Source organism: Bombus fervidus, chromosome 7 (assembly GCF_041682495.2).
Source record: "Bombus fervidus isolate BK054 chromosome 7, iyBomFerv1, whole genome shotgun sequence".
NCBI lineage: Eukaryota > Metazoa > Arthropoda > Insecta > Hymenoptera > Apidae > Bombus > Bombus fervidus.
This window is the reverse complement of record NC_091523.1, coordinates 10,545,235-10,570,138: the sequence shown is the minus strand read 5'-3', so window position 1 is coordinate 10,570,138 and position 24,904 is coordinate 10,545,235. Positions and strand designations below refer to the sequence as shown.

General features: G+C 39.0%; 1 protein-coding gene across 6 annotated transcripts in view; it reads right to left on the bottom strand.

Moving 5' to 3' along the window:
* Nucleotides 1-24,805, bottom strand: part of LOC139988675 (cell adhesion molecule Dscam2) — a 162,990-nt gene extending 138,185 nt beyond the window's left edge. For 3 of the 6 annotated variants that reach the window (XM_072006345.1, XM_072006347.1, XM_072006350.1), the window contains exon 1: nt 24,380-24,805. In XM_072006345.1, the coding sequence (XP_071862446.1) occupies nt 24,380-24,506 (127 nt within the window). In that variant the 5' untranslated portion in view covers nt 24,507-24,805. The remainder of the gene's footprint in view (nt 1-24,379) is intronic. The other 3 variants (XM_072006348.1, XM_072006351.1, XM_072006346.1) reach the window with 2 other exon arrangements.
* Nucleotides 24,806-24,904: the final 99 nt, after the last annotated feature.

The window sequence follows — 24,904 nt, the reverse complement described above, 5'->3', positions numbered from 1 at the left end:
CGTCAAATTCAAAATGTTTTATATGTACATTTCTTTATGAAGTTACATATTTATCCGTGTGTATAAACACTAAACCAGCTACTTTGTTAGATAAATTGAAACAGCGAATTCAGAATTACTGTCGAAAGATACAAGAAAAGCCGCGTAATTTTCAATGTACGCGTACTTCTACGAGGAAATGCGTTGAATCGTACATTAGAATAAACGGAGATAATACCGAACATACGTATATTATCTATATGAAAACTTCTTATATAAACTTCTTACAATCCATATTCACTAAGACCTTTTTAATTAAATTAATGAGCGTTACTCCTTTATTTTATCACAACTTTAACCATAATTTCTTGAAACATGCTATATATGTAAAGTTGTAGCGGAGGGGACCAAGTTAGAAGAATTGGAACGATCGCGAAAGAATAACGTCGCAGCTCGAATTTATAGAGATCCGTGCTTTAGCCGATCGGGTAATAAAGACTTATACGAATCGAATGGCTCAAGCATGATCCGATTTCGAATTCCGCGCGAGTTCTCCCTGGTTCTCTCTACTTCTTCTACGCGCGTCCGATAGAATTCGATATAAGGTTTCGTCGGCGGATCGACGTTAATCGCGTTCGAAACATTTCCCAGGAAGGATCGTTCGTTCTTTCTTCGGTTTGGCTCTTGATGCCCGTCTATATACGTTTCAAATTGCATTTGCGACTTGTTTCTCGGTTGCATCCACGTATCGTTGCAACGATCTAGTTCTCTCGACGGAACCGTAAGTTTGGTTCACAGTACACCCTCTCTGCGAGTATATTTTCCAATTCCCTAACGGTGTTCTCGAAAGTTACGCTGGACAAGACCGATGCTGATCGAATTGCTCAAAGATTTCAGGTCGATGGTTCGTCCACAGAGTGAGAGAGAGAGAGAGAGAGAGAGAGAGAGAGACCTTTCTTTCCTACTGGTAATGGAAACACATTTGTCCGAAGTACCAACGGTGCACGCTTTCTAGCTACTACGCAGCTGTTTTAGATCGGAAATATGTGGAATAATATCTACAGCTAGTGGAACTTAACCGAACGTCGTTCCGTATTCGCTTCGATTCGCCATGCTAGTGTATTAGTAAACCATTCTTTTCCTGGGGCAGATTCAATCTTCTGCTCCATTAAAGGAATCTTAGTGGATACTTAAATTTCGCCGCGAAACCAATATACCCTAAAATTGGTGCCGGTTGAAATTGAACGTCGTGCATGGGTCCGTCTCCATCTGCATTTGTATTCGCGATGGAAGACCCGTTTTGCCCAGTGAGTAACGACGACCAAAGTAATGTAATCCCGGGACAAGTTTATGCTACAGAAGACCGAGCTTTTTACTTTTAAATTATGTCAGGCGTTTGTCAAGCTGTGCGTGAGCGGAATATTTCTAGCCGAGCGAACCTTTTCCACGTTCTCTTGGCCCTTTCGTCGGTCCAAAATTACGAAACGCACGAACGAAGCGGCAGAGCAACCGGCTACACCTGAGAGAAAGAAACGAAAGAAACAAGGACAACAGCTGACAGGTCAACAAGAAAGCTATTCCCAGAAGTAACATGAATAGCATTGTTGCGGTTCATGGCGTAGGTCGCGTCTTTCCTCCGCGAAAACTTACTAAACAGGTCGTTCAAAGCAGACCGTATACCTAGCTCACATTATTCTTGTCATATTACGCGTCCAGTAAGAACACATACATATACGTGGAAATTCATGCCAGCCGTAAATTGTCATACGTAGGTAGATACGCGGCCATCTTAAAAATTGCCAACGACTTCAGGCATAAAACCGCGTCGTGTCGCGACAAAGACGTAAAACCGAAGAAGTCATCAAAGTCTTGGCAGAATTCATCGTGAAAACACATTCAACACTGCGATTCTTTTATTTCCAGGGTTAATACTACCCTTGTCGGTTCGATGCCCCGTGCAAGTTATCTCGTAATTTAATCAGAAAGGACGAAGAGAAGTCGATATGAAATTCCTCATAAAATAGTTTCAACGTGAAATACACGTGTGGTAATATTACCATCCTTGGTGAAACTTTATTCTACATTTCCTATTCATTTTTTCATGAGCAATTATCCCTTACCTATAATTGTACTATTACGATTGCAGAGACACCCTGTATTTTAAGTTCAATGTAGAAAAGTAGAAATGACAGGAAGAAAATTACAAAATTTGAATTTCCGTGGATATTTTGAAACGGTGGATAAAACATTTTGGGCGGTCATTCGACAATCATGCCGGAAAATTAACCGCAACGAACGCGACCATGTGCGCTTTTTACCCGCTTATTATACGTTAATCGCGTCTTGTTGATCTATAATTCGGTCAAAGCAAAATTTATATCCGTCGGACACCGCACGGTGTGGTCTGCCAAAGCATGTCACGCCCGTAACCGTTTCCCGCGTGACGAGAATATAATTTTAATCGTTGGCTGAACCGATTGCAACAATAATGGAGAGATAGGAACGACCGTGTAGTCCGAGGGTGCACGACATCCGGGTCGACGTGGCGCGTCGCGACGCCAGCCACGCTCATAATTGCTTCCCGATTAGATACTGTGTCGTTCGATCCGTTGATTTCGGCGGACACACGCGCGAGTGTACGTCGCGTGTATTGACAGATATATCGCGAGAAAATCAACAGGCGGCAATACATATAGCTCTTCCTGAGTTTTTTCCGATCAATGCATCGGTGAGATGGAGGGATGGTGGGATGTGTTCATCAGTTGCTGTATTTCGTTTATGTGTATATCGACGACGACTTAGCTATTTCTAGTATCGAATCCCGAGGTTTTGGTAGTGCCATTTTTTTAATTAATTTTAACTAGCAGACCATCTATAATGAGTATATTTAACACTATTGTAGGACTCGAATTTGTTACAGTTTGTTTTAGTAAACAAAAAGGATTTCTAATATTTGAAGATAACGCATATAACACACAATATAATATTGGGGTGTGAGATCATATATACTATAAGAACTGTTTCAATGCTCTGTATATGATATTATTTGGGTGCACTATTGTAATTTAATTACAAAATAGGAAGAGACAGAATGACTTTATTCCTTCTTTCAACTGTAACATGAATACCTTTAACAGTTAATATGTAATAAGAAAAATTAGCCCCTATTAGTGCCAAACATTATGTATAATCCGAAAAGTAAATACTAACTAAGAAAATAAGACAACTAAAACAGAAGGTCTAATAGTTTTACCAAGTAGATCTTATTCTATTACGACATCCTAAAGTAGTGTGACAAAAAATAACTAGAAAATAAGTACGTGCAATCATGACTTTATCTTAATAAAAATTAATATTTATTTTGTTGCAGAAATCAAAATTTAAGGCATGTCGTTCTGAGAAGCATGTAGCATTAAAATCCATCAGGTTTCACTATTTTAGTTGAAATAGTTGAATGTGTTGCTAGTTGCTTCTACCTTCGTTCAGGCTTCGAATATCAGGAGAAATTGGATTAACGGATGGGATAACTGAATTGGCAGGTAAATCAAGATTGAATTCCTCGCCATCTAAATTCAGCATTTGTGTATACCGATTTCATGATAGACTTTCGTTATGTAAAATAATTGTAAAATATTGCAGATCTGGATGATATTTACGTGTACTTGAGATGTGTTTTCGGAAAGAACTATACTTATACAAGAATGAAGAACGAGCAGTCCGAATTTTACCTTCGTGGAGTGAAAGCACATCTATTTTTAAGCCTCTTAAAAGTCAAATTTATCAATTTCATTTTTTGTTAATTTCTCAGTGTTATCACCCAAATAGATAGTATTTACTATCTCAACTGACTTACGTACATATTTCCATCAATTTGTTTATCACAGGAGGTAACAAAAACAATAGATAAATTTTGAAAGATAATGTTTGGAATTGTTATTTTTTCCCTTTTAGACTCCAATTTATGGAACTGATCACCACAGCTTTTAAGCGATTTAATCCGTTTCCCTCATTTATAGACATATGCTTCTATTTAAAGAAACTGTGAGTATAACTTTCATTTTGATCCTGCAATAACCCTAACGTAATCTCAAAATGACCTTCGAACAACCTGTGAACGATCTTGATATGTACATCAAAAAAGCAATTTTCATTCTAAATGCTAAAATAACCATGCAAAACACGTTCGAGCAACAAAACATTATAGAACAAGCCTTCTGCTATTGATTGGTCGACCGAAATTTATGCCCCATTATATTCCACCAGAGTAATGTATTGCTGTTGAAATTGGATGGTAATGAAAATTGACGATATAATAATTCAGTAAATTACCCAGGAACGATCGAGTCGCGGAAGCAACAACTCTGGATGGGCATTACAGGTTGTTTGCACATTTATAGATCCCTGTCGTCCGCGGAATCCTCGGCATACGAAACCACGTAGAAGACAACCAGGATGAATCGAGGATTGCAAACGAATTGCGTTCGATTAAAATATTACATGGCGTGAACCGCCAAAGCTCGTCGTGCAGTCGTCGTTTTCAGGCCATAAATTTCATCCAGAACAAGGTCGATTTCAACAGAGTTAAGAGGGTACGGACGGCGAAACATCTGTCCCGCTTAGACATCGATCCATGATTCAGACTAAATCACGATCGACTGCAATTACGACTGCGTGCATGACGTGCTCGTTAATGCAAAACTGGAATGGTCGATTAACCACCAAGCTTGACAGTACTTTAGCCAATTAATTGCCCATGATATTGTTTCGCAAAACCTAATTGATCTAATGTTTTATCTTCCCTTAAGTCGACAAGGATGGAGGTATAAAGCTAGAGTTCGATCGTTCAATTAGAGTAAAAATTCTCTTTAACAGGTGTCTATTTCAAAAGTCGGCGCTTTACATAGCGAGAATAACTACGTCGTCTGTAGATGTGCTTCAATTGACCCGAAACTCGAATGGTCATCTTATCACATGGATAAAACTATTCAGAAATTTATAATTGGTGATATTGTTGATTCTACATATATTGGTAATCATTAAGTTATACATTGGTTAAATATCTCACGACGCGTACTTTCCAAATTACCACAAAAATAATAATTTCCAGAATTTCATAAAGTCTACTACTTTATCGGTTATGAATTAACGGGTTAACGGTGGAAGCACTCGATTCACGAGCTGAAATTTTCCTTAATGCTTTAAATCCCAAAAAGTCACGATTTAAAAAATTCTCTTCATTGTTCCCTTTCTATCCTTCCTCCCCTTCATTCTATTTTTATCCTGTACCCTCTTTATTACGTTTTCTGTCTCATTTTTCTTTAGAAATATCTCACATTCGCGAAAAGATATAAGATGTACGTGTATGCTAAATCCAATTTACAACGTCAAAATAAATTAACGATGTGTATGTTTCGAAATATTTGTCAGATACACCGCGACCTCGAAAGGATTAAATCAGGCCGAGCACGAAGCTCTTGCTGTCAAATCTTTAAATCGCCGTAGCCGATAAATGAATTCCGAGCAGCAGGCCACCTTTTCAGGAAGGATCGGATTATTGTAAGAGAAAGGAGATTATTAGAACTCCAGGCTGGCCATTATGGAATTAACGGTGGAAAATCCTGCACTCCCGGCTCGATTCGAACTGCTGATATTTGCCGAGGCACGTTTAAAGTAAAAGAAACCAATAGATGGACCGACGATGAGTTCCGGAGGCCGTGGGTTTTATGCAGCTCTATCGCAGTCGAGTGGCTAACTCGCTGAGAGAAAGGCCAGATCGGGAAAACGCAGACGTGGCCGCTATTTTCCTTATTAAACGGCCGTTTAAAAATATAACCACGAACTTCGAAAACCGAGGTCGAGCGAAATATCTAGGCCACCGACCATCCTCGTACTTGAACGTTAAAACAGGAAATACATAAAATGAAAGCTATTGTAGAACGTATAGCAAATACACGAACTTGAAAATGTGTAACCCGTAACCATGAGAATTAAGATCACATGTAACAATTTCACTTTCCTTGCTATTAATTAGGAAACTGTTTGAAAAATTTGTATAGTAACTAACTAAAAATATTAGCAAACTTTTACAGCATTAACAAACTTTTCGTCTAAGGGTTAATGATCCGTGTTGTTTCAAACTGTACAATTCAAGCCAACCTGTAATAGCAAATTGCTAAGCCAACAAAAGCTCGCCATTTACCCTGAAACAATTTTACGATAATGTAGCGTTTTCAAACTGTGCCCTCTTCGTTCTATTATTTTGAAACGCTTTAAAAGAGGCAAGGACTCAACATGGAAGGAAGTAAGGAAATGTATGCAAATTTCTAAAAGACAGACGTCGATGAAATTCAACCCTGTTCCTCTTTCTTCTACCCCTACGCTCAAACTCCGCATAATAATGTCCCAAGTAGCGGGGACGTCTTAAAATCTTGAAACAAGATTATACTCATAGTGTGGGGGTGGCAACGCGTACTGGCGCTTTTTTCCCCTTAAGCTTTCACGGGGTGTTGCGCCGCCGAGCCATTAACCGCGAATTTAAGGAACCGACGCGCTACTTGGAAACATTTGAAAAGACGTTTCCAACGACGCGCGCTTGGTCACGTTTTACATCGTACATCCCCGTCGTAATGGCCGGACCATGGAATGGCCGACGCCAGTGAATAGGAAGAACCGGATGAACTGGAAGGAACGCAAAGGAAAGGACGGCGGGATAGCTTTCTCTGATCAAGAAGTAAATGAGCGCGGGCTCGGATCTCCCAGCCTCTCATTATCCGGCTTCCAGTTATCATACGCGTTATTTTTTCCCCTCTTAACAAGACTTCGTTCGCCGTGGTTTCGATCTGTGTACGGGAGAAAATCGCATTTCCACGAGTAATCGTACCAACAACGAGTACAAGCAAATGAGTACGAGCAAACAGGAGCTTGATGTTTGTGGTAGTTGTCTGCACTCAACTGATGCGAGTAAAAAGTAGGGAAAGAGTGGAAATCCTAAAAATTCAACGTTCTCACTAGGTATAATGGTACCAGACTATGAAGCTTTAGAAGATCAGATTGTTATAGGAGATTGTGAAATAAAAGCGACGAAGAACACGTTTACGACAGAGCATCGTCTAATTGTTGCAAAGCAGGGAGTAAAAGCGGCGAAAACAAAGTGAACGCATAATATAACGTTTTTTTCCTGTATTTTTACACTTTGTGTAAGCAGCTCATTAACGGCAACTTAAACGCACGACGATATTCTTGAAACGGGACTTTATTCTTGTTGCTTCTATACAGTCGTCGTTAATTTACTAATTAATGCGATAGCAATAACCTATATCGACGAACGCGACCAGCATTATAAATGCGGTATCAATTCAATCCATTTCAAGTAATACAATTACCTTTACTGTAGGAGCTACCGACGCGGACGAATAACATTCACGTTTTTTCGATAATTAATGTAATTACTTTTAAAATAAAATAAATTCGACAGGTATACATATGGCTTTCGCATCGATAAAAGCACCAGTTTCACTGATTGGACGAATATAGACGAAAAAAAAAAAAAGAAAGAACGGTGGACCGAACAAAAGCTGAATCGAAAAAAGTTCCATTCACAACATTCGATATTGTTCGATAAACAACAATTTTTCTCGTGCGCAATTATCAGCGACATCGCGTGAAGCGAAAACGCCAGTCGCAATATCCTGTCTCAGTATTTCTTTTACTTTCCAATCTCTAAGATTTCAATCGCGTCGCGCGCGTATCAAAGCACGTTTATAAAATATTTCACGAAAGTATTCGAACACTTCTAGAAACATCTTTTTAATATAATATATACCGTGTATGTATATTACCTACATTTATCCATTATATTAATACGGTTCAATATTAAGTGGAATCATTTTTAACATTCATTATACATATGTTTAAGATGGATATTCATACTATATACCAATTTTTTGCTAAATATATGTTCACAATAAATATTTTGTGACGCCTACATACATTTTCGGATTACTTCCAAATTTCTCCAACGTGTAATGATCTATGTTAATAAAGTTTCACAACGTTTTATATAACACATACAATATATCCATAAAAGTTTCCTATAGTAAGTATTTAAATATTTCCATAGGCAGCATAATGTACAAAAGAGCGCGAGAAAAACACGAAATATCGATTCGATAGAAACACAGGTATCTGCAGGCCCTGCTTCCTCTTCTATCTTTCCTTTCCAAATTATATCTTTCGACTATACAGAAAACAGAATGTCAGGCATCGTGAACACGTGGAAACGGTATCTCGAAAAGCGTGTTGTGCCCACCCATTGGAGAAGGGGCGATAGATCGAGCCACGTAGACGATGGTTTACTGCATTCCATGTCGTAGATCCATTGTGGCCCCAAGGATTACCGAGTGGTTCAATGGACGCTCGGTCGATCCAGTCTGCGGTAGTTGTGCTCAGTATTAACCGACTACGGTAATTAAACACCCCGTGCCCGGTAATCTTTCGTTCCAATAACACAGGACGACGTCTCTTCCCACCTTTCCCATCCCCAATTCACTTCTGTCCTCTGTGAAAGTTGTGCCGCGCTCTCTTCCTCTCTATATTCTCTCTTTGCTCCAACGCCAAGAAACTTGTTTAATGCTCGTCAATGCCGGAAGTCTATTCGACAAACAACGGGCGCGCACTCATCGTTCCCTCGCATTCGCCGCGGAGCTTAAACTTTGTTCGTAAAACCCCCGTTAGAGAAGGTAGATACAGCCACTTTGCGGCGTATCAATTTAACACTGTTTCAAGGAAACGATATACACCCACATATATATGTATGTACACAGGGCTAGCGCTCGTTAAGAGGCATCGATTTTCGCGTTGGAATTCTCTATGTCGAGCTTATTATGGATTTTACGTCGCCCAAAGTATTTGCTCGTGGCGGGATAAAGACGACCGCGATGTTTCAAAGCACACGGTTACTTGTTGTTGCCGAGACGCGAGATTTTCTTTGAGCTCTTTAAACGGTACGATCCATTCTTGTCCTCGCGCGATGTTCAAATTGTTTCGTTCATTGATATCAAAGGATAACATGACAAAAGATAAATACTATGATTCAAGTGCTGTGTGACATTAACGAGGCCTGTTTTGCAGTACGGTATTCATCGCCTAAAAGACGCGTTATCACCTCGCGTTGCAGACACACTGTTATCTTCATTAATTAAAGAACTTATAACAAAAACCAAGAGGTCGATTAAACGGTTTAGAAAAAAAAACTTTTCTCAAGATCTCACATATTCATGGTTTAATGAAGTAGTTTTTCTACTTTAAATAATTAAAACAATAAAATTATTAAAATAAAATCTATTAAAATAATTGTACAACACGATGAATATTTTATTAAAAACGAGTGACGTGTACTGAACAAAAATTAACGTGCATCTGTATTATTTCTACGTTGATATCAACGATATGTTAGTTACTAATGAATCATAAACATGTAAGAAATACACTTTTTATATTTTTTAACATAATTATTTGCTATTAACCGGACTATTTTAATGAAATTATTGAGCCTCTTCTTATGAAAATAATACCAAACATGACCATGTTTGACATGATGTATCTTGAAATGAACTTAAATTACACTAAAAAGCCGATAACTCCTAAACACTTTTCCTCTACTTTCGAATCGAAAAGAGATAACCAGTAACGATTTGTAGAATGATACCTCCCTTGGAAATAGACGCCTGAGAAGCTGAGAGTCCGTCGCTAAATGAGTTTGTATTTCAAAATTTGTAAACTCTCAATGAAGAACCATCATCTTGCATCCAACGACCTTTTTAATTACACCTCCACGAAAGCAAACGGTTGTCGAGTTATGCTGTCGTCGGTGAAGAAAAGAACTCATCGCCATGGCGACGCGCAATCAGAACACGAATAGAATCCGAAACGAGCGCTCGTGTCAAGCGGAGAATCATTGTCTAGACAGGTGGAGAAAGCAGTGTTAGCTATGGACAAATCGTGGATCGAACCGTAAACGTTAAACAACAGCACACTGATCGAGAACAAGCTTCGTCGTGGCAGGCGGGTTTTGAAGAGGTACAGGAAAGAATGTTAGCTACGAACAAATTGTACATCGAATCGTAGACGTTAAAACACTAACACATCGATCGAGAACAAGCTTCACTTTGTAGTGATCGGCTTCTGAACACGTGGAGAAAGCAACGTTAGATATAGACAAATCATTGATCGAATCGTGGGCGTTACACGAAGCACTCAGAGGCGAAACAAATCAACGTCGCTTTTTATTAATTTCCTAAGTCTACTGCATAAGTAGGCGATTAATATTCAATTTTCAAGAAACATTGTTTTACTTTCATAAGTTCAATAATGCAAGATTCTATAATATACTTTAAAAAACAGTCTCTGTAACGTCATCATTTTTCCATACTTTTCAATTTGTGGAATTAATCAATATGACTTCCGAACGGTTCAAACGTCTACGGCACTACGTCTTTTGAAAACAAGCGTCCCGGATGGTTGGCTTCACAACAGGCAGAGAAAAAAATGTTAACTATGGAAAAATCGTAGATCGAATTATAGATGGAAATTGGATACCAGTGCACCGATCCACCGTTCAACGTGTTTCATCGCGATGGCCAGAGTCTGAACAGTGCGAACCCTTCGTATTTAATTCGAGCCGGTGCTAGCAGAAGCTTCAAAGAAAAACGACGTATCTGACTATGAAGAAGGATGTGGCCAGCCGTCCGTTCTACATCGACTTCAGTGAATGGACCCGGAAAGGTGGAAGGGTGGCTAGTTTGCCTGAATGGATAGCTCCTGAACGGGTGAGAAGGAAGCGTGCGTCGGTGGTACTCATTATTAGTCGTGAGCTTGTACTGTTTCCATCATCTCCCTCGGCCCGGTTGCTGAATAAACACTTTGATTTATGTGCCATGTTACCCTTTCCTCGATAAGGATAAGCCGACCTCCGAAAGAGTAACAGAGAGAAGAGAAAGAGGATTAGAGGAAGTTTCATAGCTGTACTTAACGCATACAATCCGGCAACTCTTTCACTACGTCTGTCGATTCTCCGGTAAATTTTCCTATTCTACCGCCCTTCCTTCTCTAACATCTTCTTCTCAACCATCGCTCTGTTTTCGTCTCGTGTGTATCTTGATTCGTTTCTTTGTCTTCGTCTATCCATGTTTATCCCATTCTTCAGCCCCTACCGCTCTCTCGACCAGACTCACCACTGCAAGCTATATGCACGAAGCTACACCAATAACCACACGCTATGTATACTTCGAATACTATACAGATACACACAGTGGATTTCTCTTCCCCTCGACACTATCTAGATCTATCCATCCTCGTTCAGCGATGGTATATCGTGGCTCGTGTACGTGGTTATTACACGGTTCCGTTGCAACGCCATGGCTGTGCATCCAGACAACGGATATCCAACGTGCGCCCGCCAGAAAACGCTAGGAGCCTGCGAGCGACACCGGTTCTCGGCTTTTAACGAGGTACGCGGATCGCGGGGGATCGAGGAAGTGGAGGCGTTTCATTGGTTGTTGTTCTCTGGCCAGGAGGAAGATAGAAGAGGGGACAAAGGGAGAGAAAAAGGGGAGGAGGAACGAGAAAAATTTATTCGACCGCAAGCGAAACATTCCGATACGTTTCCGAGACGATCGAGGCAGCACCGCTAGCTGTCGTTGAATTTTAATGCACCAACCGCAAAACGAGCAACCGCCAGCGATATTTTCTCTCTCTCCCACTGCCATAGATTTTGACAACGCTGCTGTAATGACGAGATTGCCCCCGGAGCTCGTACAAGTTTCACCAGGTTGCCGTATTTTCTGCAGCCCGCCTGGCTTTTGTTTAATGAACAAATTACAGGATTATACGCCGACAAAAAAGCCTCTCGCCCGCATAGAAAAAAGTGCGATTCGTCGTTATGTACGCCCGCCTGTTCCGCCCGGTGCTTGGAGAATTGCCGTGTATTTCCGGTTACGCGTACGAATTAAGACCTACACGCGTAACAGCCCCGACGAGGCGTTATTATTTCGTGAGATATACCGTCTGAATTATCTCGAAGGCCTGATGTGAACTACCGAGCCGACTCTCAACCGTTAAGACACCGGTGGTTCACAACACGTGATATTTTGAATGATTAACGCCGACTAACTGTTCCGTTTCTTGGCGAGAATCGCGAGCTTTTCCCTTATAGACCACGGAAACAGAGACCTATAAACCATACTCTCTGCCCGCAAGCGACCTGCACGAGATAAACGAGCTAAAAGGAATAGCCACGTAAATGTAGTACCAAAAAATTGCCGATTAAGAATAGAAATAAAATGAAGGACAACGGAACATGTGCTAATTGAAACTATCTGTTCATAGTATGCGGATACCTGCTTATTTTTTATGAAACGTAGATGCTTTAGTTACAAAATTACAGACGGATCAAATCGTAGTGATTTTAGGTATATGTAAGTATAATGATATATTATAGCTCGACTAAATTGTTTTTTGAAAGTTAATAGGCGATAATAAAGCTCACGTTTCTGATTGTCAAACGTTATAGAACTACTTTGTTATCTGAGAAATTCTTTGTGTCCTCAGATTCCTTAAGTCTTAATTATGAGATTAATTATTTTACTAGAAAGTATACTCGATATTTACACTAACGCTCATATGCATCTAGGTACTCTGCACTATTTATAGTAACGATATGCGAATTTTATCAAAGTGTGAAAATTAATAATGAATTTGTAATTAGAAGCAACATTTATTACTTATTATTTTATGAAGTAAGCTGATAGGAAGGCATTTGGTATTAACACAAGTTCCAGTAGTATACATATACAGTAGATAACGAAATATATTATTAACGTGTTTTTCAATACGTAATGTAAATTTTGTTATATAGAAAGACAGCAAATACGATAAAATTCATTTTAGTAAAATTCACACATTATTACAAGTTGACCATTGTTCACATACTTATAAACGATAACGTGTCTAGATATATACGTTTGGCACAGATAAATTTTTTCACAGAATGGGGAGTAAATGTGACAATTTCTGACTAACATGCAACCCGGCTTCATTCAATTCCTTGATTTATAGTAGCTCGTAAAACACGATTACTGTGTGGTTTCATTGTACCGGGACACAGAGCGCATACTGACGACGAGCATTCCAGCTGAGGCTGTTTCTGTCTGGCGGAAAACAGAAGTCTATAAATGGCACTTGCTGACGCCGTATAACAACTTTCGCAACACCAACAACAGAAAAGCAACTCGGCGTTGCATGTCAGCTTGTTTACACTCGGCCTGTATCGCACGCAATCGTCGATCAGCGTACCAGAAATCCTCGTGCATAAAAATCTCGTTGTAAATACATTTCGTTCGGAGAGAATATGACTTTTACTCGGTTTCGTTGGCTCCGTGAATATAAAATAAACGCATCCAGCTGCACGCCTTGTGTGCCCGTTCACGCTATGGAAAATATCGAATTCTTATATTTCGACCTTTTCATCGATTCAAGCGTGGCGGCGAGTTATTTCTTCGCCACTTTATTTCCACCTCCCGATACTTCGTTGCTTTTTTTTCACGTAGTCAGGGTAGTTCTGCCTACGGTCCGCCGATATTGAATTTTCATCACGCCGGATTACCTTTCCTTTTTGTTATCGGCTATCCCATATTGATTAATGTATCCATCTGTTTCTTCGTGCTCGCGTTTCCTTTTTATTGTTTCCTGCCGCACCTTCTATATTCCAGGTCGGTTATCGGCCCGCTTTTTATTTTCCCTCCGTATCCTCCTTCTATCGCACTTTTCCATTTTGCCTGTACGGAATACGCCGGATACGGGACCGATAATGAATATTCAAATTTTAGACGAGGCCGACGGGCGGCGGCGCGTCGTACGGTACAAAAATTTAAGAGTGACGGACCTTCCGATACGCGATGTCGGGAAACTCAATTGCCTTAAAATATCTGACCAACTTTTAATTTCTAATCGAACCATGTATTGCGCCGATCATAACAAGACAGGATTATTTGAGCCACCTTACCTTCGATAGCTTCAAATTAAATCTGAAATTCTACAAAGGATAATCGAATTTATATATTACGAGACGTACCGATTAGTCTTTAATACGATAATGAAATAATGAGACAATATCGTATGCCTAGGTCCAGCCAGAAAATATACTAGGAAATGTCAAATTATTCGTATAACTCTATGATACACGCTATTGAGTTATAATAATTACAACTGGGACAATTAACGTTAAAATATAATTATCATTAAGATTTAATTCTGTCCTTTTGATGAATAGAAGTTCTAACTTCTTAGAAAACTATAGTTATCGGCCTAGTCAATGTGCACTATATGTAATTCACTATTTATCACGCTACTAATAACAAGTTAAATACATAGTCCATTTTCGAATACAGATCGCTTAAAAATTGTTCATAACCGAATGTCATAATTCTGTAGTTGATCGAGGAACATAGCTTTATGCGAATTTGAATCGAGCTTATAGCGATCGAAAAGCATTAGCAATGAAATACTAGAGAGAAGGCATTAAGGTGTATTAAACACAAATGTCAGCAGAGAGTTTGAAGTTACGGTAACTCGATAAAAGGTGAGACACGTATGATTAAACGTCGCCTCATTTGCGTGACCTACTCGACCATACGTTACTCGTCCAACATTCCGTTAACGACCGAGTTCAACGTCCCATCCTTAATGCTCGCTTTAACATTAATATGCGTAATACTCGACGTTCAAACCCGTAAAGCAAAGTAGTCGAGGTCATTATTAGTCTGACGGTCGGCCGACTCGAGTCGACTTTATCTACTGCATCTATGCAGACTGTACGTCTGACATAAGTACAGCTTATCTACTTCTCGTTTCCAACAACTTTTCCAGGAGCTTCCATTCTCCTGTGATTGATAGTATTTTCACGATGTCGCTACACTTCATCCTGCTTGATCCGTTAAGTGCTACCACAGCAATTTCGTAACGTTACAAATTTCATGTTACTTACAATACCAATGAAAGTACATAACAGTATAACTACCGACGAGCAAAGTAAAAAGCTTGTAGCATGGAAATTGAAATGCAAGTTATATGCAAAAATAAATATATGTATAATGCAAAGAGAAAAATACGAATATTGATACATATTGTATAAAAATATCATTCAAATTTCCAAGAATGTATCATTGTAAATGTGAAAAATTTCTATGAAACATTGACTGATCATATTGACTACGATAATAGGGCTGTGTTAAAAGAGGAAGGGAAAAATAATGGAAGAAGAGAGAGAAAGAGAGAGAGAGAATGTTGTATTCATCGATAAGGCTATTCATGAAGACCATATTCCATAAAAAGCAGTATTCGATTAATTGCAGAATTCCCTTGTATGAATCGAAAAATATATGCTATGGAATTATATGATAGACCTGTCATACCTATATAACGCAAAAATATGAATAAAAAATACTATTTTCAGTTGGTTTAGGAACTAGCTTTATCTTCGTAGAAAACGAACAACCAGCTCCAAATGAGAATTTTGGCGACTTTACCTGCTAAAATATCTTCTAGTGCATGCTAAAATCTTTTCGCCGAAAACTGTTGAAAATTTGACGAATAAATTCTACAACTTGGAATTTCATTTTGTATAAGTATTAGATAATAAAATTATTAATAAAGTCATAAATTCATTCCCATTCTTATAAAAATTTCAGACGATAAAATATACTACAATACTGCGAATGTAGCTGTAGGGGCATTAAAGTAATATTTTAATACCAAAATTAAAAATTCAGCGATGGAATTATATAGGCAAATTAGTTAATAAAGATTTCAGTTGAATAATCGATTTCTCTATTCTCAAAAAATAAATACCCAATATTTCTAGTGAAAGATACTTCCTTATCCCATGCTTCCGAGAATTTTATTTTCAATCTGCATTCCTTAGTAGGACAGTCACGATATAAAATGTCCCAGCAAAGTATTCTGTTACATACCATAGAAAACCTTTATGTATATATTGTATGTGTTATATAAAATATTTTTTAATTCCATATCCATTACTATCGGTACTGTGTCCGGTCGCTCGATATTTTACTTTCTCGAAAATTTGTTAAAACGTCAAAAATTCAACACAATAAAGTTAAATTAAAAACAAAACAACAACGAGACGCAGGGATAAAAAATAATCTGCGCATAGTAAAGACACCATGACGCGGATAAATTCGCGAACCACTATAGCGAAACGCGCACGTTCCGCTTATAATTCGTGTCAGCGGTCCGGAATGAAAGATTCCTTCGAAAAAGCGGCTAACCGTGCACCAGGAGCGGGATTCGATTAGATGGCTGTTTAATTTGCATGCTGGTTCCCGATGCGCGAACTTTCGTCGCGGTAAAATTCGACAAAAAGGCCGGTGCAGCGCTTCACTGCCGATTTTCTTCCTTCAATTCTGGCCGAGCTAAATCGGTTTTATTAAACGGATTGTCGGTTGGTGCGCGCAACGTTGGTGGTCGAATAAATTTCATCGATTTGCGGAGAGTTAACCTTGCTTACTCACCGGCATTGATAAAACGATCGTCCCAACGGAGCACGATCGTCGTATCACGAAAAACACGCGCCGTAATGTATCGTTAAATTCATGCATAGAAAACACGCACGCGCGATCTTGGTCGGACAATTTGACACGCTACGTCGACTATACTCGCCACAACATATAGGTAACGTTCGATACATTGTTGCATCCTCCGTTATGTTCCCTCGTTGTTTGCCGCGTTTCATCGTTTTAATTAAAATTAAACTAATTGCTTTCCTATCGAAACGATACATGGAAAAACGGGAGAGAAAAGTGGACGGGCCAATACGTGGGCAGCAATGTATATAAACGGCAATGAAATGTATCGGTTATAATTGCGTCATTTCGATATTGTTTGCTCGATGGTTCGAATAACAATCGTTTTCACCGTAGATATACATTGTCCAAACATTTGATATGTTTCATGAAATCACATCGAAATACTCGTGAACTTATAAAAACATCGTTTTATACGCACGTTACACTAAATATTTCCGATGTACAAATGTTTCGCAACGGAACAAGTGTTTTATTTGTTCTTCTTTAGTCGATAGTCGTACCCGATTTTTCCCCCGTGGGTAACGAAACGTTGTTCCGTAAGATATCGTATGACGTTCACCGTACAAATATTTCCAGGTCCCAGATTCAGATCGTTGGATAGAAACGACCAGGTTCCTGTTGAATTAGATATCTAATGTATTCAGCTCGCGTTAGACAGGAAATTAAAGTTCACGAGTGACGGGTCGTGCGAACGACTTCCGTGAAATCAACGATTCCCGTTGTTCCACCGCAACGTTTCATCAATTAACTTCTATCGTTGCCGATAACGCGTACCCTCCAATGATCGTAATCCGTGGTAACGTATTTCACACGGCGAATTACTCGTCACAACCTTTGTTTGCCTTTCTTTTCTCCTTTCTTAAGAAAACGAAAGAAGAATTAAATATATATATATATATGTATTCGTTCGATTTAAGACGAAAAATATAAGACACAGGGGAAAAGATTGCAGATGCATCGCGAAGATGGCAAAAGATTTAAATTTGTTAAGCAACGTAAAATAAGATAAGTTCCGTTGCATCTTTCGTCGATGGATTAAAAGGACCAAGAATTTATCCATCGCGTCGTGGAATATACCGAACTATCGACTTTCAAAGGCATTCGCACGACTTTATAATTCCTCGTACATCCAAGAGTTAATCCTTTAATCCAATAACGATGAAAGCGACGTTCGGTGTTCGAACGCACTTGAATTGAAATCGGAAAAGGCGCCTCGAGATCCTTCGAAGCTGAGAACGATAAGGAGAGCTTCTCAAAGGAATCTGAGAGAAATGGAGCGGTTGCTCCATTTCAGCAGCCGTTCAAAGAAGAATATAAATGCTAAGTGTCCACTCTCTTTCTTCCATCTTCTCTCTCTCTCTCTCTTTCTCGCACTGTGTCTGATATTCTTTCTCATTTCGAACGTACAAGCGTCTCGACACGTCAAAATGATAATCGATACTTTTCCAGGATGAGACACGGATCTCTTTGTCGGGTCTGTCTCGATTGACTCCTTGGTCATGACTGAAAATTGCGGTGAATCTTAGATAATTTACAAAATTCTTTAACGCGTTTTTTTCCAGATTTTTTAATATCCTGCACACAACGTTGAAATGGTTCGCTTATTTCGATATAACATGTTATATAATGCAGCTCTGATTAGAAATAATCTGTGATCAGCTACACACTGAGTGCTATAATTTATCGCACTCAACCTAGATAATTTTACTTTCCTTTTCTGCTTTGTGCGATTATACTTAGAATAAAACATAATAAATAACAGTTCAACATGACGAACTAAAAATGATGTATACATTATATATAAGACAAGATTTTAAGAATTTAAATCTAATCACGTATCTCAACCTTTAAAAGTATTACCATCCCCTTAATTTCATAATTAATTAAGTTATAACTTTACTCTATGTCGTGATACATTTTCATGACTTGAAACAATATAATGAATCTTTTATAATAATAAATACAGGACACTCATTCCATGAAAAGTGGTAGTGTAATAAAAGAATAAAATTATTTGAGTGCTTCGTAATGGATTTAATATTTTACATTATTATCGTAATATTAAAAATATTAGAAACTCTATGAATATGATTGTTTAATTTAATTCTGGCATTGTCGGTCATTGATCGTCCCCATGACGCTACTGGGGATCAAATCTACTGTTGATTACCATTAATCCTCACGACATTCAATCTACTAACCATTATACATTTTTTATTTAGGAAAAGTTATACTTTGTTAAATAGAACAGGGTAGATACTTTAACTATTTAATTAAAACTAGAACCACTGACAACTAATCCTGTCATTGAGTTCAACATTAAACATTCTGAAGTTATTATATTATAGTATATAGTATATAATATTATCGCAATGTTATATCTAAGCAACGTGAAGAATAACTCGTATCGTATTTGTTTCACTTTACTAATTGTACCAAAATGAAGTCTTACCGATGACAAAATTCAAATGATTTCCTTGGATATAAGTTTCTAAGGGTTAATAAAGCAAAATGTTCCGGGCAAAACCGTACGTGTTCTTTTACGTGTTCTATGGGCCTGTTCCATGTGAAATTGTTTCTCAAAATCAACGCCTGCTCCTGTAAACGATTAATCCTCTCAAAAGACAATTATTCCTCCACGCTTGACATAGCGACGCCTTCTCCATTAGTGACATTAGACGGCTCCCATAGTCGATCCGTTTCAGAATTACCCATCCGCCACGTTGCTGTTAACTTCCTTCTCTCTAATCGCCTTTGACGGTAAATCGCTTGCACGATGTCAGGGTCAGAGGGTCAATAAAATTCCAGGGAAATCGACGTTCCTAGCCGGTTAATCACAGGATACCGCACTGCTTAAGTTCCGTTTCGAACAAATTAGCATACTGGCACGTTTCGCCCGAAATTTCATAGCCGCGATAATAAAGCCGGCCAAGTTGCTACGCGATGCGATTAATTCAAGCCCTTCCGATTCGATTTTAACATCGTGGAAACCTCCGAGAAGGAAATTGACCTGGCAATTTTCACCGTGTTAACTTTCCGTTCAGGCTTCGAAAATTGATCGATTCGCCGCCGATGCAACGGCAAATCGTGCAAACTGATATGATCCATTGGTATTTTAATAAGCACCGATGAAATTCCGAATGATGAAAATCTACTCGCGAAATCGTCGAGAACGATCGCGATGAACACTGGGAAAATTGGAACGAACATCGCGGTGTATCGATTCGGACGAATTTAACTCTCGATTCGACGTAAACGTAGTTGGCGATGCGTGAAACGGCAAAGAGTAACGTCGGGAAACTTAAAAGTTTTTCATGTGTAGGATAAGAGATAAGTTTTTAGAATATCTTAACTATGTGACATTATATCTATATATACATGTACAATTGTTAACGGTATACCGCGTATCCTAACCACTAAACGAAACGCATATAAAATGTTTATGTATGTAATAATTGAAAGATATGATTTTATTAAGATAATCTCCACATCGAATAAGTTTAGGCTAACTGCTAAATAGCCTTATTATTAGTGTTTCCATGACAGAAAATTATTAGTATGTAATAGCCTAAGATAAAAATATTAGAGTGATGCATATGAAATATCTCTCTCTTTAAATAAAGCTGCTATCCCATATGTATATAACGGTTGCTTTAAAACGTCATACATTTAATCAAGGTAATTTTCTATGAGGTAATCCAGTAAACACAGAATGCAGTACTCCATCACAGTACTCCAGGACTAAGCAATCGTCACCATTAAAAAGGAGTCATATGTTTTCTATAGTTCCTTACTATCATCTATCACTTGTAAAATAGTTATAATAAACTTTGAAAAAAGTTACCGGAAGCATCGTTTAATTTATTATTTAGTAGATTGCACCGAATTCCGAACATCCTATACAAACAACAAAATCAGGCATCTACTAGATCGTTGAATTATTTCAAACGGCGTGCAAACAAATCGTTCGTTTAACGTCCTGACGGTGAAAAAAAAAGAGGATCCACTCGTACGCGGTATCTGCTTCCGTATCCGCAAACGTTTCGCTGACCCCGATTCGGTAATGCAAATAACAAGATAAATTACAGAGTAGGCAAGCTCGTTTCCATGTTAAAACACGAAACAGGGGTCGGTCGAACCGAAGACACGGGTTTGATATCGACGTCGGTCGATCGCGTTTACCCTTGCCCCGATCTTCCTCGTTTCGGCTTATTCAGTAGCGATCCTCTCGAGTCATAGTCGTGACCCGGTTCTTGCTATTCAAAAGTTAGGACCGGAAGTTAGGTAACTTTACATTCGGGGGTCGACCGTCTGCTGGACAGATTAATTTCGACGATGCAGTCGCGTAATACGCGTACGTGCCTCGCCTGCTTTTCAAGCTCAGATTAGTAAGGGTCGACAACCTAAATCGAAAACTAGATCGAATAACTAAAAGTCACTCAAGCTCTACATTCAGCAATTGTGGTCAGTCGATATGAAGTTTGATAAATTTGATGGTATTAGTTGTTAAGGTTATTTGATGTATGTGGAATCAAAGAAACGCGTGGGTAAATTGTAAGGTATTGTAAGTATATATATATTGTGAATATTAAAGCACTAAGTGTGGAATACAATGTAAGCTGATCTAGATCCGCACGCTAGCAATGTTACCCGCCAACGTCGCGCATGTACCGCTTATGGTCTGTCATCGACGCATTCTTTTGTCTATGCGCTGTCGATGGCCTCAACGCTTGAGAAAACCGAAGACCAGATGTAGAGTTTTCTTAGAAGTGGCGATCACTTCATCATTAGTAAATTTCGGCAATCATACACAATTGAATTAATGTATGAATTGTATTGAATTAATGCGAGTACTAATAAATTTTAAATCGATAGAAAGACTTCTGATTGTTTGCCGAATCCGTGATACTTATAGCAAATAATATAGTATATAATAACGAAACACAATACTGTCACATCAATCGGTAATTTACATGTATAATCTGGAAATACCATAAAAAGAAAAGTATTGCTTTTAATTAGTGAATCATTAAATACTTTAATAAAACTCACACATTATTACTACAAATTGATTAAAGTGTCCAGATATTGATGGGCAGTAGTATATACAAACACGTACCTTTCGAACGCATGTATTGTCGAAGATCAGATTTCATATTTTAGATTTACTACATTTTCTTATACCATCAAATTTAACCTCGTTCGGTCATTAATGCCATTTGATTATCATCCGTTCCACCTATTATATTTCCATTGTGATTATATGACCATTGAACGTTATATCGGTCTTATTTCGTTGTATACGTTTTACGTATTAATTTGCTACCGATACTGGTATAGGGTTTAGAATCGTATCTCATTTCGACCGGTCGATTTCGACACCGCTTGGACAGACGGTCCACAAACACCATCGATCAAACGTCCTCCTGCGATCCTATCGCCCCTGGCAGAAGGGAAATGGATTTCATTGGCAGGAGATCGCCGATGTTCCTGTCTCTATTCACAGTCTATCTACGGCCGACTATTATGATAATTAACTTGCAGTTTTGGACGACTGAAATGTACGTAATCGACGTTGACGAGCCACGAAATATCTTTGATTCTTAGGACTCGAATTTTCTACAACTCGACTTTAGAATGTTTATATTGTAGCTTAGCGAAGATTCGTGGATTCGTATAAATTGCATGTTATAGCGTTTCCGTGGTATTATAACGTGGTGTAAACAGATAGATTGAACGTAGTTTCCCCTGTTAGGAGGCGAGTACAATACTCACCTCTTGTTTATGTATACATTTGTTATGTATACATAGAGAGAAAGTAAGTCATAAAAGATGCGATCTTATTTCTTATACATGAATTGGTCAGTTCTGTCCAACAATTTACCAGTTAATAATATTACTAAAAAATAATTTCTCATTCAATTCTCATTTAAAGACGATTACTACAAATTGCATAGAAATACTTTACAACTTGTAGTACCGCATGAAGCAGAGGTTTTCATTTGTGGACAACCTTGAGACATCTACTAAAACAATCAGAGGTTTGAAAACAAAAACCGAACGCAAACGAAAACAAAGTCGATCAACAGTAACTGGAATAGCTCGTAGACGATCGGTAGCAGGATTTCATTATCCATTGGCTATTAAACTTGCATAACGAAGCACATAGCGTCCTTCGTGCAAGTGATCTGCGGGGGTGAACGTCCGTGCCGTAAGTTGCAACCTGGCCTCCCATAAATCCGGCAACGATTCTAGCCGACGCGACGGAAGCAGTTTAAATTTTAGAGAAGCACGCGATAAACTATGTCAGTACGAGGAATCGTGCGTTTCGACGCGTGTAACACGCCGAAAGCAAATATTACGACCACTTTATCGACCACATTTTTCTACAGATCGTGCCTCTGGACAACCTAACGAGTTTACCGCTGTTTAAAATAATTATTCTTCCAACCTATTCAACGGATGACCCAACTAAATATTTTTATAATCATAGCCCTGGCAAATGATAGCCATTACAAATTATTTGTAGCAGGAATGAAACATCATACGTAAAAATATGAGATTTATAAATAAAGAAATAACTATGTCCAAGAAACTAGAAATTCGAATGACGAATGACGAATTAACTCGTCTTCTCTAGCTAACAGGTTGGTAAGTGATATGGTTAACTAGGTATTATAGAATGAAAAATTATGGTTATTTATTACGAGTGAGTGAATTTTAAATGCTACAGATGCATGAAAGAATCGAAAGCTTGAAATTGCACGCTTTTATCGTGTTTCGGCGGTTGATCAATTAAATAATCCATGAAATTGGTATGTGTCACTACACTGGAAGTCAAGAAATCGTATCGGAACAAATCTGAAAATGTTCGACATAATTATTCTCGTTGTTTGCGATAATCGTATCCGTTGTTCAAACAACACGGTATCAACGAGTCGTAAAAATGGCAGCTGCCAGTCTGCTTCGAATTCCTCCGAGGTTGATCCTATAAAGTTACCGAGATTCGTTGAAACTCGAGTCACGGACGCACCGGCCAAGTTCGTTAGCTTTTTCCTCATCGTTTTGCTTGCCCGGAAACGAAGGTAGATTCGTTTGCCTGCTACGGGAAGTCTTATAAAAACTTTCCCCTTTCTTTAGATTCGTATTTAACCTGGCGATTCGATAACGTTCGAAATAGAGACGAGAGAACCGAACTTAAACCACTCGAACGTGGCACAGTCCGGTGCCAAGTTTCAAACGAAATCATCTTCTTGCAAACCGAATCAAGTCAGGGCAAAAAGAAAGGCACTCGCAAACAACCTATCAATCGGAGTGAGTTTTCCGATGAAGCCGATCAAATTCCCGTGAAAAAGGATTCGACGATTGGAGCATCTCTAAGGAGCCATCTCGTCCAGCAATTGTGCTAATTCAGAGAGAATTTGGCGTAGTCAGCGAATCTAAACGAAGGTGTCTGTTACGACTATTTAGTCGATCGTTCTTGTTCGTCACGCTGCTGCTTTCACAGCAAGATCTATCTGTCTTACGACACTTCCAAAAATGAAAAACGATGTGCTCCGACAAACAGTCGAAACTATACGATAAGTATATACACAGTAAATCGTATCCTACATTTGTACTTTATGCTACGTAGTTTCCTCTCGACCGATACGACTTCTATTTTATACCCGACATTCGTTGAAAGAACAAACTTCGAATTAACCACGTCACGCGTGTAAAAGTGAAAAAGAATGACTCACCATTCATCAGGACGACGACGATCCAAACAAATAAAATGATCGATGCCACGTGGCGTACAGAATCGACGAACAGATAGCGGCTCATCCTGTTACAGCGTCGATTCTCTTCCTCGCGTGTCGTGGTCATCTGGCCTCGAAGAAGGGGTAGGTGCTTGCGGATGGAATGTGTACCACCGTTCACTCTGTCCCACGCAGAGGCGGGCTCTTCCTCTTGTCGCTTCTCTAAATGTCTCCTTTCGATGTTCAACCCTTACCCATTCAACAATGAACGCACAACCCTGTGTGCCTCACACGAAATCCAGTCTCTCGAGCACTCGCCGCGCCGGGCGCCAGTGAGAGACTGTTCGACTTTCGTGGCGCGCGACAGGTTCCCGCGGTGATTCGTGGTTCGTGCGCAGCCGGTTGTCCTCGACCACCCTCGGCTTCACTCGACTCACACTCAGACATCTCGCGTTCTCACTGTTTCCGTCGAGGTGGCCACAGCTACCGACTCAGTTAGTCTATGCACATACACACCAGTGAAGG